At 37.6% G+C, this 12,911-nt stretch overlaps 4 protein-coding genes across 8 annotated transcripts in view; 2 read left to right on the top strand and 2 right to left on the bottom strand.

Moving 5' to 3' along the window:
- Positions 1-447: 447 nt before the first annotated feature.
- gammaCOP (coat protein (coatomer) gamma) lies at positions 448-5,148 on the top strand. Its single transcript, XM_046623555.2, has 6 exons — positions 448-589; positions 926-2,030; positions 2,326-2,905; positions 3,331-3,650; positions 3,851-4,049; positions 4,156-5,148. Exons 1-6 carry the CDS (start codon positions 550-552, stop codon positions 4,540-4,542), a joined length of 2,631 nt encoding a protein of 876 aa, XP_046479511.1. The 5' UTR covers positions 448-549; the 3' UTR covers positions 4,543-5,148.
- Positions 5,133-7,921, bottom strand: Ns1 (Nucleostemin 1). Its single transcript, XM_046623566.1, has 8 exons — positions 7,754-7,921; positions 7,543-7,653; positions 7,063-7,430; positions 6,513-6,900; positions 6,027-6,387; positions 5,718-5,943; positions 5,427-5,610; positions 5,133-5,334 (listed from the first exon to the last, which is right to left on the bottom strand). The coding sequence occupies exons 1-8, from the start codon at positions 7,770-7,772 to the stop codon at positions 5,240-5,242; spliced, it is 1,752 nt and encodes a 583-aa protein (XP_046479522.1). The 5' UTR covers positions 7,773-7,921; the 3' UTR covers positions 5,133-5,239.
- A 260-nt stretch (positions 7,922-8,181) lies between these two features.
- Positions 8,182-10,205, top strand: Scox (Synthesis of cytochrome c oxidase). 4 transcript variants are annotated; one of them, XM_046623621.2, is made up of 5 exons: positions 8,182-8,339; positions 8,464-8,581; positions 8,955-9,324; positions 9,449-9,654; positions 9,939-10,205. In XM_046623621.2, exons 2-5 carry the CDS (start codon positions 8,525-8,527, stop codon positions 10,125-10,127), a joined length of 822 nt encoding a protein of 273 aa, XP_046479577.1. In that variant the 5' UTR covers positions 8,182-8,339; positions 8,464-8,524; the 3' UTR covers positions 10,128-10,205. The 4 variants fall into 4 exon arrangements, with proteins under 4 accessions (XP_046479577.1, XP_046479575.1, XP_046479576.1 ...); XM_046623619.2 differs by having other exon boundaries at positions 8,195-8,373; positions 8,475-8,581; XM_046623620.2 differs by having other exon boundaries at positions 8,200-8,339; positions 8,475-8,581.
- A 490-nt stretch (positions 10,206-10,695) lies between these two features.
- The window catches only part of LOC124217657 (secretin receptor), a 48,415-nt gene continuing 46,199 nt past the window's right edge, over positions 10,696-12,911 (bottom strand). For both annotated transcript variants that reach the window (XM_046623568.2, XM_046623567.1), the window contains 2 exons: positions 12,438-12,586; positions 10,696-12,293 (listed from right to left, as the gene is read on the bottom strand). In XM_046623568.2, coding sequence (XP_046479524.1) covers positions 12,153-12,293; positions 12,438-12,586 — 290 coding nt within the window. In that variant the 3' untranslated portion in view covers positions 10,696-12,152. The remainder of the gene's footprint in view (positions 12,294-12,437; positions 12,587-12,911) is intronic.

Below are 12,911 nucleotides of genomic sequence, written 5' to 3'. Positions count from 1 at the left end.
TTATATTGTTGTACTTTATTATTGTCTGAGGACCAGCAAAAAAGCGTACAAAATGATCAGAGCAGATTGGATCTGCCTGTAAGTAGTTTAGTATCTGTCTCTGGAATAAGCATAGGTAGTCCGCATTTCTCAACGTGTTACATTTATTAGTGTCTCGTAAACGCCTAAGTTTGGCATGTTTTCGAACACCAACGTATTGTGTGTTGCCTATTAATCAGGGGTCACCAGCTCGTTACTGGGTCACTCTTTAGAGATAATTCCAAAACCTAAAGAGTAATTCAAAAAGTACACATTTTCGGTGCAAATATTCGTTCAAAAGTTATTCATCGATCTGATCCGTTGATTTTTAACCAATCAAAACATGGGAATATCAGTCACATTTTGTCGCACATTCAGACAAGATTTATGGTGACATATTTATTTATCTAGATAAATGGAGGATATTTAGATGACGCGGACTGTCGTTCAGACCACTATGGCTGTTCGTGGCATTTAACAAGGTGACGTGTCATAACAATTCTTACAGCGAGTTACTTGAATTGAGGAAATATGAACTCCTTTAAGCGTGATAAAAAGGAAGAAGAAGATGGTGAGTTAAATTTCGTTTCGCGTGAATCCGTGAAGCGTTGAAATCCGCATCGTAACTGTCAATCAGACACACGGCTGGCCGCCGATTGTTTGCTCGACTATTTGACAGTTCCCCACATCTTTACTAGTTTTCTCTCTTGTTTGCAATCAGTAAATTATGCATTGAATTACACCTAAAATCTCCTTGAAGGAATTTTCACGAGCGATTGATTTCAGCTCACTCAACTGTACAAATTTAGAAATTATTATAGGTTATATTGCAATTAACTTTTCTGCCACTGCTCGCTAGTTTTCTTTTTAACGAGAGTATAATTGTGCATTCGAAATTTTACTCTAGGAGGAGGTAACCCGTTTCAGAACATGGAGAAGACGACCGTTCTGCAGGAAGCTCGGACGTTCAACGACACCCCAGTGAATCCCCGAAAATGTGCCCATATCCTTACAAAAATACTTTACTTGATAAATCAGGGCGAACAGTTGGGAACAACCGAGGCCACCGAAGCTTTCTTTGCTATGACTAAGTTGTTTCAGTCACGTGATGTGATTCTACGTCGATTAGTTTACTTGGGCATAAAAGAGCTCAGCCCTATAGCAGAGGATGTTATCATCGTCACATCCAGTCTCACTAAAGACATGACTGGCAAAGAAGATCTGTACAGAGCTGCGGCAATCCGGGCTCTGTGCACGATCACCGATGGTGCAATGCTGCAGGCTATTGAACGCTACATGAAACAAGCGATCGTTGATCGATCTCCCGCAGTCTCAAGCGCCGCTCTGGTGTCTTCACTTCATTTGACCAGTATATCTGGAGACATCGCAAGGCGGTGGGCCAACGAGGCACAGGAAGCGCTCAACTCTGATAATGTGATGGTTCAGTATCACGCTCTTGGAGTATTGTATCAGGCAAGAAAGACGGACAAGCACGCAGTCACCAAGCTAGTCTCAAAGCTGACTAGAACAAGCATGACGAGTCCTTATGCTGCTTGTATGCTGATCAGAATGGCATGTAAGCTCCTTGAAGAGGAAGATGGTAACGGAGAACTACTCGATTTTGTCGCATCATGTCTGCGCCATAAATCAGAAATGGTTGTGTACGAAGCTGCACATGCTCTGGTCAACATGGGCAAAAGCAGCACTAGGGAGCTTGCACCAGCTATAAGTGTGTTACAGCTGTTTTGTGGCTCCCTAAAACCAGCACTGAGATTTGCTGCAGTTAGAACTTTGAACAAAGTAGCTATGTCTCACCCAGCTGCAGTAACTGCTTGCAACTTGGACTTGGAAAACTTGATCGCTGATCCCAATAGATCTATCGCTACCTTGGCCATTACAACACTTCTAAAAACTGGAGCTGAGAGTTCTGTTGATCGTCTTATGAAGCAAATCGCTACCTTTGTATCTGAAATTTCAGATGAATTCAAAGTTGTAGTCGTTCAAGCCATCAGGTACCTTTCCTTCAGGAAGATATCCTGTGTAATAATATGTTTAGTTAAATTCAGTAAATTTTTTTGTGTCAAACTTCAAGAATGAACCAATTTCGATTGAATCTTTGAACAAAATTAATCAAAATCATTGTTATTTTTTGATCAGCGTAAAGCTGGGCAATTGAAATCAACCTGTTCTGTATTACCTGTGGAGTCAAAGAAACGTTTTTATTTTGGTTGAGCGCTTACTTAGCTTTCAGTATTTTTTTTATAGTTCATAAATATTGCGATTTCATATTTTCTGTCATGTTTTCAGAGCCCTATGTCAGAAATTTCCTCGGAAACACGCTGTGCTCATGAACTTCTTGTCGGCGATGCTTCGGGATGAGGGAGGCTTGGAGTACAAAGCAGCCATTGCAGACACAATAATAGCAGTTATGGAGGGTAACTCAGAAGCAAAGGAGGCAGGGCTCGCACATCTTTGCGAGTTCATTGAGGACTGTGAACACATTTCCCTTGCAGTTCGCATACTTCATTTGCTTGGTCAAGAGGGTCCAACTTCCAAACAGCCGTCTCGCTACATTCGTTTCATCTACAATCGTGTTATTTTAGAATGCGCAAGTGTACGTGCTGCTGCAGTTACAGCATTGGCACGTTTCGCTGCCGCGTGTCCTCCGCTTCTTCCCAATATACTTGTTTTGCTATCACGCTGCCAACTGGATTCAGACGATGAAGTTCGTGATCGTGCTGCATATTATTGTGCCATTCTCCAGCAGCAGTTTGATCCTACGACTCTTTCTCTAGTACAGCCACCGCTTCTCTCCATTCCCAGTTTAGAGAGAGCATTGAATAATTATGTGTCTTCTCCGATGGAAGAACCATTCGATATTTCCCAGGTAACTAATACCTCAGGAAACTCTAGTTCAACTGTGGATGAAATATTGCAAGCTTAACCACAATCAGTCACTTTGGGTAAATTTCACCTCAGACATTTTTGAAACTCTTCGTAAAGTCCTTTAGTTGTGGAAATGGGCCTCGTGGCACCAGTCTTCATGCGAAATCAAGGCCTTTCTTTCGATATTTTAGACTCTTTAACTTTGCCGATGTTTTAAAATATTTAAACAATCAACTTTGGTTAGGAAAACTGAGCTAACTTTTTCTGCGATCCTTATACAATACCTAGATATTTGTTACGATTTTTAGAACTCATTTTTGAAGCAAAAAATCGCTTTTCAGGTGAATTTCACCCAGTGTGACCATTGTGCAATTCTACTGAGGCGTGACCGACGAGTTCATTATTAAAAAAAATTCTTATTCACAGATACCGCCGGCTCAAACAATAGAGGAGCCTACGCAACCAGAAATACTTGCAACTGCAAAACAACAACAATCGAGGTTGTCCCGCGAAGAGACATTCATGGAGAAACTTGCACAGGTTCCGCAACTGGCCCTTGTTATGTCAAAGTCTCCACTTTTCAAATCCTCTCCTGTTGTTGAGTTGACCGAGTCGGAAACTGAGTATAACGTGAAATGCGTCAAACACTCCTTCTCTAATCATCTCGTTCTTCAGTTCGATTGCCTCAATACCCTTTCTGACCAATTACTCGAAGATGTCAGAGTTGCTATCGAACCACCTGAAGGGTAAGCAGAGTTGTATGTATTTGGGGTTGATACAAACAGTACATTGCAGTTTCCAATTTCCTAATTCACCTTGTATTGCCAAATTACATGAGTAAGTTAATTGATTTGTTCATACGAGATGAGCGAGATTTATTTAATAGTTGAAGTCGGTTGCTCAAAAGTGATAGTGTACGGAAATAAAAAATATTTGCTTGACACAGTTACAGAGTAGTCTACGAAATTCCGTGTCTCCGATTGGCATACAACGAGCCTGGAACAACTTATACAGTATTGGAATTCCCTGAGGATGTTCACGCCAGTATAGCTACCATTCCAACAACCTTGCGATTCATGGCACGTGACTGTGATCCAACGACAGGTGTTCCGGATGCCGAGCAAGGATATCGTGACGAGTACATGGTATGGCGATTTTTTTTTCTTTCGTTTACAGAACTTCAGATTTTGGGTACCACACTAACGAATATCGAATGTAATTTCTTAAAAACAAATTTTAATTTGTTCATAGCTTGAAGATCTTGAGGTAACTTTAGCTGATCAAATGCGCGGAGTAGGAAAGCAAGGTGTTGATTTTAATGCTGCGTGGGATGCCGGAGCTACTCGTGGATTCTCCGAACTGGAAGAAACGTTTGTTTTGGGAGCATCGGTGACTACCCTCGAGGGAGCAGTACAAAGTCTTGTTGGTTTCTTGGGTCTGGAAGCCGTCGAGCGAAGTCATAGAGTAGCAACAGACGCTGTTGGGCATACTTTATTGTTAGGAGGTATATTCAGAGGAGGAAAGGAGGTTTTGGCTCGCGCAAGATTAGCTTTGGCTGATAGCCAAGTTACAATGCAGTTGTCAGTTAGATCTTCCGATCCGGATGTGGCGGAACTTGTTACTTCCTCGGTAGGATAAATTGAACTCCATTCTTATAAATAGTACCGGTTGACAAAAAAGTTGTACTGCAACAGTGTAACAACTAGTGCCGTTATTTGAGACCTTGTCACAAGTTTGTCAAGACAACTTATACAATACATTTCAATACGTGCCCTACCTTAAAGTGCCACTTCGTTATATCGCTGTCTTTGGGGTTGTAGAGGAGGAGAACCGTGATATAAATAGTTTCCCTACTTTGCGCTGCGCTACCTCCATAGGCTCGTCCACTGTTTACTCACGTATAGTGATGTTGCACACGTGGGACCGTATAGTAATTAAGTGAACGAGATAGCTTAATGCGGACGGCCGGCTGGTGGGGGAATTAGCTTCGAGGAGAAATTTACCAACTGCAATATATCGAGGTGGCACTGTATTAGAAATTTGTTATTTACGACGATGGAAACACTATACATATACAATACTGTCAGATGATTAAAATCTGCTGCTATGTAACGTGTATACGTATGAGTATATTATTAGAGCGAAAAGAAACCTTGTATTAATTTTTAAAAACACTGTTTTTTTTGTGGAACAGGTACTGTCGTTGGTAAGAAAATATATACAAGAAATTATATTACAATCATACTTATGAACGTAATGTTTATTTTTTAGCTCCCAACAAATAGTGGTTTACCTCCCCTTACAGATTATTGCGTACCAGTATTCGTAATAATGTTTACTTGGGTTTGAAGTCAGTTTCGAAGTTGTAGTCATCTGAGGCTGTGATCTGTATATCTTCTAATACTTGAGCGAGTCCTGTTGCTGCTTTTTCTAAAATTTCATTGAAGCGAATAGTTAATACATTAGGTAATGCGAAATGAATGTAAAAATTCTGGGAATTTGATGCACATCAAGTTACCCACCTCCTCTTGCTCGTTCTTTTTTGAGTTTTTTAAACTGTATCTTATTTAGTTTATTCAATTTTTGATTTCCTTCGATTTCAAAGAGTGGTTCAACTTTTTTTTTTCGTCCTTCTATTGCAGTGGATTTAGGGTCACCTTTTTTAGCTTTCTTTTTGTCGACTCCAAGTACGGCCACCTTCTTTTGCTGCAATAAAAAAAACATAGAAAATTAAAACTACTTTCAGCACTTGATTGATCAATCTTTGAAACTTATGTACTTCCTACGACCCTGAATCAGATTAGACTTTTTACCGTGCGCTTTTCTTGAATTTCAATTTCCATAGCCGCATCAACAGGACCTGAACTGTCACAAACAAGGCTTTCAGCTGTATTTGCCTTTGCTGATTCTGCTCCAACGTGATCCAACATCATAGCTTCTTCAGTTGCGAAACTATCAATGTCGAATTCTTTTGCAAACTGCTGTACAATTTCAGCAGATAGTTGCGAAGCTGAATCTTCTGGAGGCAGCGTATAGTATCTGAGGTAGAAATCAGAGTGAAAATATTTATTCAGACAAACTGAGAGAAATGGAAAAATTAGAACATACACGATATAGCTTACCGAATTTTTCCCGAATTCCAATCAGCTAAGACTCCTCGGGCTGCTGCTGTAGCATCTGGTATTCCACCTTTTTTGAATTTGCCCATCCTTGCGGCTTTCATGGCAAAAAATTCGTCGGGAGAAGAATATTCAAGAATATCATACAATTCCATCATGTACTTCTTGGACACACGCTTCAATATCGCTGAGGCTGGTGTAAATGGGTCTTGCAGGGCTTCTATTCGTACAGCATTTTTGAGGGCAACTGAGGAGTCATCAGGACCATCTTTATCCTGTTGGGGATTGGCGAATACTATTCCAGGAGAATCTAATAACTTGATTTTTGAATCCAGTTGCACCATTTGGACACATTTTGTGACTCCTGTAAGGAATATCAATAGAAAATTGGTCAACAGGCTTATCAATGTTGATAACTTCTCCAAAACTTTATATAATTTGAAGAATCGATGATGCTATGTGAAATAAACAAGCAAAATATCAACTCACCTGGAGTGTTTCCAACATCGCATGCTCTACTTCTTTTCAGAGAATTAATAACGCTAGATTTTCCAACATTTGGCAAGCCAACCACACCGACGCGAATGCTGGTCTTCACTGTTCCACTGTTTCTACAGTAATTAGCCAACAAGGATAGCAGTAATTCGGCTCCAAAGCATACGCCTCCTTGTATCAAATCCTCTGTTTTTTTACCAAGTTTCTTTCTGCCCAATCGCTTAGATTGATCTTGTGTTGATGATTTAAAAGCTACTGCCGGTAAACTGCGACGCAAATATTTAAGCCAGTTGTCCAAATTTTCCCTAGGTACTAAATCCGCTTTATTTAAGACCAGCACGAGCCTTTTATTTCCTTTTGCAGTTTGCACCGCCTCCTCGACCTGTCGATTAATTATTACTTCAGTTCTCAGTAACACCAAATGATTACTTTGATTTGATATTAATTAACTACACGAAAATCTTCTAAAATTTTTTGTGAAAATATAAAATTCTCAAAGATGAATTAATATCAAGGGAACGTGTGATTTCTCATTATTATAAACCTGTTTGCATCTTGTTCCCAAAGGATCTCTTGCATCGACAACTTCAAGGATCACGTCAGCAGAGTCCAAAACTTTTTTAAATTCTTTGTAATGTGCTTTTAAAGAGTTTTCTTCTCGCTTGACTGGTTTTTTCTCTGTCTCATGGGCAGAGGATTTTACTATTGAAGAATCATGTTGAATTTGTTTATTCTGAGCCTGAGTCACGAGCCCCTCTAGATTTCCGCTCAACTGTTCACGCTTTCTCTCACGAGCTGCTTCACGTTGTTTCTGCTTTTCTTCTTCTCGCTGTTTCTTAAGTACTTCCACCTCTTTCAATATGTCTTCCTTGAATGGACACGAATTTGGCACTTGGACGGTATTTGCTTTTTCTGAGTAACAGAGGATAAAGTTTCACAGAAAAATAACGAAGAATGTAAACCGATTTGTCAATCGATATGTTAAACTCGTTTGAATATTATCATTGTATGTTCCAATACTTACTCTTGCTCTTCGGATTTTTCTTTGCCTCTCTCCTGACCTTGCGATTGTGCTCGCGCACTTTTTTCTCAATCTTGTACCTTTTTCGTGCGGAAACTCTTTTGCTTCCCTTTTCTGTGAAAGTTTATACAAATTTAGTGACAATATTCTTACTCCTAACCTCTCAGTAATTTCGAATACGATTGCAGAGTTCTATGCGATTTATGATACTCACTTAAACAGAATTTTGCCATTTTACGTTCACAATCGTTTTACTAGGGGCTAATCAATTAAGACAATTATATATTTTCCTAAAAAATACACATAATCACAGACTCGACACGTGCTAGTTTAGTTCACACGTAATAAGAAACTCTGAGCTCTGCACTAACTGATAGGTAGGTCAGGTCAGGTTGGGACATTATTGTACGGTGTGTTCGAAGTTGCGAGTCATCAGGCGGTGAGTGTATGTCGAGTTGCAGAATTCAGGCGATCCGGCATAGCCAAGGTTGAACAGTAGGGGTGAAAAGTTTTGATTACTGATTATCACAATCAATGACATCGTAAAAATATACCATTCGCCAATCTTATGCGATTACTTCTTTTGCAAGACACTATTCATTACTCGATAAAACTAATTTTTTTTAATAGTATCACCGGAATCACCGCATTGCTAAATGGTGTTGCCATCTTGCGGTGTTCGGCGGAGCGGGTCGTACTGGACGTAGTCTGCTATTGCAGAAGCAAAGTGCTTACAGATTAGTTATTTTCCGACAATATCACTGAAGTTTTAATTAACAGACATATTCCGGGTGTTTATGGTAATTGGTTCCGAATTTGCTGGACTAGATTGCGGCGAATGAATACATTCAGTAGTTTAAAATCTCATTTAACGAAGACATAACCTGAAAAGTCAGTACATAACCATAACCTTGGTCATAATAGTTACTTTACAGGTTTGTGCTATTACTACATATTCTGCAATCACGTAAAACCGACCTGTGGGATGTCGAAGTTACTGATCCGTAGGTGGACGACACTCCAACGAAATTACAGGGAATTGGTGAGACGATAGGTTTTTGATGTGAGAAACCGATCTCTTAGACTGCTGAGAATATCTTTTTTATTTCTAACTCTATACTTTTACATTGGCTTCAAGTGTTTTGGATTCATTTTAGTTTCATGGTAAACCAGATCTCTTTATTTCACGTATGATGATTTTTGTGTTATGTCACAAAGGATAACAATCGGCTCAAATACTTATCTTCATTTCAGTGCGAGGTATCTCTCCAAAAGTCAGTCAACCAATTTTTAAATCTGTTTAACATAGAAATAAAATCATGCATCACACTTCTTGTGCCGTCTTACAAATGTAACTCTGTAATAGCAACCATAAAATGAACAGTTTTTACATGTGTAAATTTATTTTACATAAGGAAAAATCTATACACACATCCAGTGTCAAGTATGATAAATTAGAGTTACCGAAGAGGTTGCCTTTTTGGAAAAACAAAGGGCCAATTAATTGGAAGAGTTTTGGAATAACTTGCGGGATTGGCGCTGGTTTGCTGACATATGTGGCGTACCTGAAACATGTGAAAAACCTGCGGATTGACCAAGAGCGAAAGCGTGCACTTGGAAAGGCTTCGCTTGGTGGTAGTTTCGAGCTGGTGAATTCTGAAGGAAAGACAGTAAAGTCTGACGACTTTTTAGGACACTGGACCATGATTTATTTCGGGTTTACGCACTGTCCAGACATTTGTCCAGATGAGTTGGAAAAAATGGCTGCCGTCATTGATGAACTTGGTAAATTGATTCTACTTTTCGATGTTTGCCTTTAGAACTGACTGAAATAATCAAAGGATATTCAAAATCATTTTTCTGTTGTTTTCTAACATCAAATAGTAAATAACAAACTTTCGTTTTTCAGAGAACAAACATGAACTAATTGTAAAACCAATCTTCATCTCCGTCGATCCAGACAGAGATACGCCGACAGTAGTTGGTAAATACGTAAAAGAATTTTCGGACAAATTCATTGGGCTTACCGGAACAAAGGAACAGGTTGCACAGGCCTGCAAGGCATACAGAGTCTACTTCAGCAGTGGACCAAAAGACGAAGACAACGATTATATTGTTAGTAGCTGAAAATATGATGGAATAAGTTTTAGGCTTTCCTAACACGACGTCATTATTTACGATGGAAATGTGTGATTTGCTCTAAAAAGGTGTTATTTTTTAAGAACCGCACAAATCACGCATTTATATCGTTGTCTTGGCAATCATTAGTCACTGAAATTGCACACTGAGTGATATCTGTTCATCTGCAAATCATAAATAATTATGGAACACTCGTGTACATAAATATTTGCGATGAATTTAGTATAAATTGTGACTTTACAGTTACTTGTATGTTACAGGTTGACCACACCATTATTATGTACCTAGTCGGTCCAGATGGAGCATTTATTGATTACTACGGTCAAACTGCAAACGTTGAACAAATAGCGGCGAGTATCTTGTTCCACACAGAAAAACAAAAGGCTTTAAATAATCCTGGTTGGTTTTCATCGCTATTACCATCAAAACCTGCTATTGTTTCGGCCTGAACCATATCATCGCTCTGTAAATACCTTCTGTCATTTTATAAATCGTTCCAAATGTTGTAATAAAGTAGTTTGTATAATTACGAGGGTAATTTTTTGCTACATCAACACAATGAAACGGATTTTTCAGCAGTCTTTCGAATTTTCCCGCAACTTGTAGCCTAATTAGCTTACAAAATTTCTTGCAAGACAAGTTATAGGATTAGACGAATATAAAATTATATTATCATGTCTTTCACGATATCTAGAATACTTATCAAAGTTCAAGATCAAGATAAATCGACATGGTAAATTAATAAACAGTGACTCACTTATGTAACAAAATTTAGTAGAGCTTTGAAGCTTATGTTACTTCCTAGTCAAAGTAATGCAATAAAATAAATTGAGATACGAACTTACGTTTCGAAAAGATGATCTATCTACGCACAACAATGAAAAAATCCTTTCCGATTTTGATTTACTTTAATGATAACCATCCGCTAGAGTTATTAATAATGTGAATTAATCATCTATTGATAAGTGATTCATGTAAAAAGTTGATTGATACGATTCAGACATGTTGCACATGCGGTTCGTATAAGTAACGTTTATTAAGACATAGAGAGCGGTTGAGGTATACAACATTCCAATAATTTTTCTTCACATCAATATTTCCTATCTTTGTATTACAATATAATAATTTTTATACATTAGTATTGTTGCAGTATTATCATTTCTGACTAACCTTTTTAAATGAATATTCTGTAACGTTTGTATAGATAGTCTATTTTATGATTTTAAACAATTTTACACTGCACGTCCCCCTTTTGGGAATGGAAGATAATTGGAATACCATATGCTTGTACAGTATGTAGGGAACGCGTATGTGCTTTTTCTTAAAATTATGACAAGTATCGTAAGGTAGGTGCCCTTTATATTATAAACCGAGCGCTTTTCATTCCTAATTACCTCAGTAAAATTTTTCAGCGCATATATCACACACTCGATTATGTCAATCCATATTAACTATTTGTAACTATTCAGTCAATATCAAAATACTGCCCTCTAATTATACATATAAAACTTAAAATAACTTACTCAGTTAACAATCAGAAGAATCTTCAAAGGTACGTTCGTATGCGGTGTATATGTGGCTGTGTGTGTTTTTTTTTTTAATAATTATAAATCGCAAAATATATTAGTACTATATGTATATTATAATGTATACCTTTAAACCTGTATTTAAAATCTAATCCATGACACGCTTTTACGAATACATATTCACAAATTAATATTTGACTGCCTGGAGTAATTTTATGACACACTGTTATTATCCTATATTAGGTTATTATTAATTCATTATTACTCTTATTCATTATTTCGTTATTTCTTATTGAGAATAGGAAACAAATAACCGAAATACATGCGGTGCAGATATCTGGTGAGAAACCAACAGCAATTTCTGCTTAATATCTTAGGTAAATAAAACTGTTCACTGGAGTCACGGTGCGCTGAACATTCACGAGGTAAGATACTGCAAATCGAGTAAAAATGTTGTTTTTGGTTTTGACTTTTTCTTTTTCTTTCATCACAATACTAAATACATCATTTCTGGTACATGTATTCCTACTGAAAATATTTATGTGTCAAATCATAAAATGTTTTGAAAGAATTCAGTGTGTAATTTATTAGATGATTTATCTTGCAAATTCGATAAAAATATATAATAAATTACAAAAGCACGAATCATCGGACATATTAGATAAAAAATTATACAAGTCAACTATACCTATAGTGATTTATCTTGTAATATCGAAACGTGCTGAATTCTCTCGAAACGTTTTACAATTTAACATATAAATCACATTTTCAGTAGAGGAACACAACGCACGGGCGATACACATACAGGTTTACTTACATCGTTGGTGTGTATGGATATGTTGTAAATGATTAACCAGCCAACGAGATATTTTTGGTATTGAATATATCAGCGTTGCTGCAATTTCTCACTTAAGATTTACATGTAGTTACAGTATACTTAAATTAAAACTAAGGATGCGAGTGATTTTGTAAGCTGTGCAATTCGTAAGCGAGATGACAGCATTCCGAATCGCTCCATCGATGTTGGTCTCGTATTTTATCGCATTTTTCTATTTGAGGTGCCGTACCGCATCCAGACATGTCAGATAGCTGTTGAAAAATGAAGAGTCCACGATTACTTCCTGAACGAAATTGCATTCTATAGTATCAGCACTTCGATGCAGTTTTGTAATCCTTGATGATTTGAAAAATTAACTACAGACATTTTGAGAAGTGTAAAAGAATGGTACTCACGTTGGAGCAAAATGACAAGAGCGATTGCCCCGTGTATTTGCTACACATCGGAGACACATGGTTCACTTGTATGCGATTTACAGCACCTGTACCAGCAACTTCGAGGTAACCACGACTACTAGCCAAACTCTCTCCTTGCGTCTCTATATCTAATTATATAATAAAGAAATTTTTTTTTTAAAATACACAAATGTCAATAATTTGACAATTATTGTGGGAAATTTAATGTAAAAATTATACGTAACTACGGGAATTCTTGAATGCGTCTAGATGGAGATTTTCAGAAGATTTCGTAGAATTTGAAATTTATACCGATCAACTTTCACGTTTATGGAGATATTATGTGAACAGATATTATGAAAAACGTGTAAAGTATAAAATTGTGAGAAACGATTAGTATTCATTTCGTTTTTATGTGAAGTATATGCTATCGTAATTGTGCTCTTAGGTACTTGTCGCTAGATAATAATTTTT

Source organism: Neodiprion pinetum, chromosome 4, assembly GCF_021155775.2.
Source record: "Neodiprion pinetum isolate iyNeoPine1 chromosome 4, iyNeoPine1.2, whole genome shotgun sequence".
NCBI classification, from domain to species: Eukaryota; Metazoa; Arthropoda; class Insecta; order Hymenoptera; family Diprionidae; genus Neodiprion; species Neodiprion pinetum.
The sequence above is the reverse complement of the archived record's forward strand: the minus strand, read 5'-3'. Positions and strand labels throughout refer to the sequence as shown.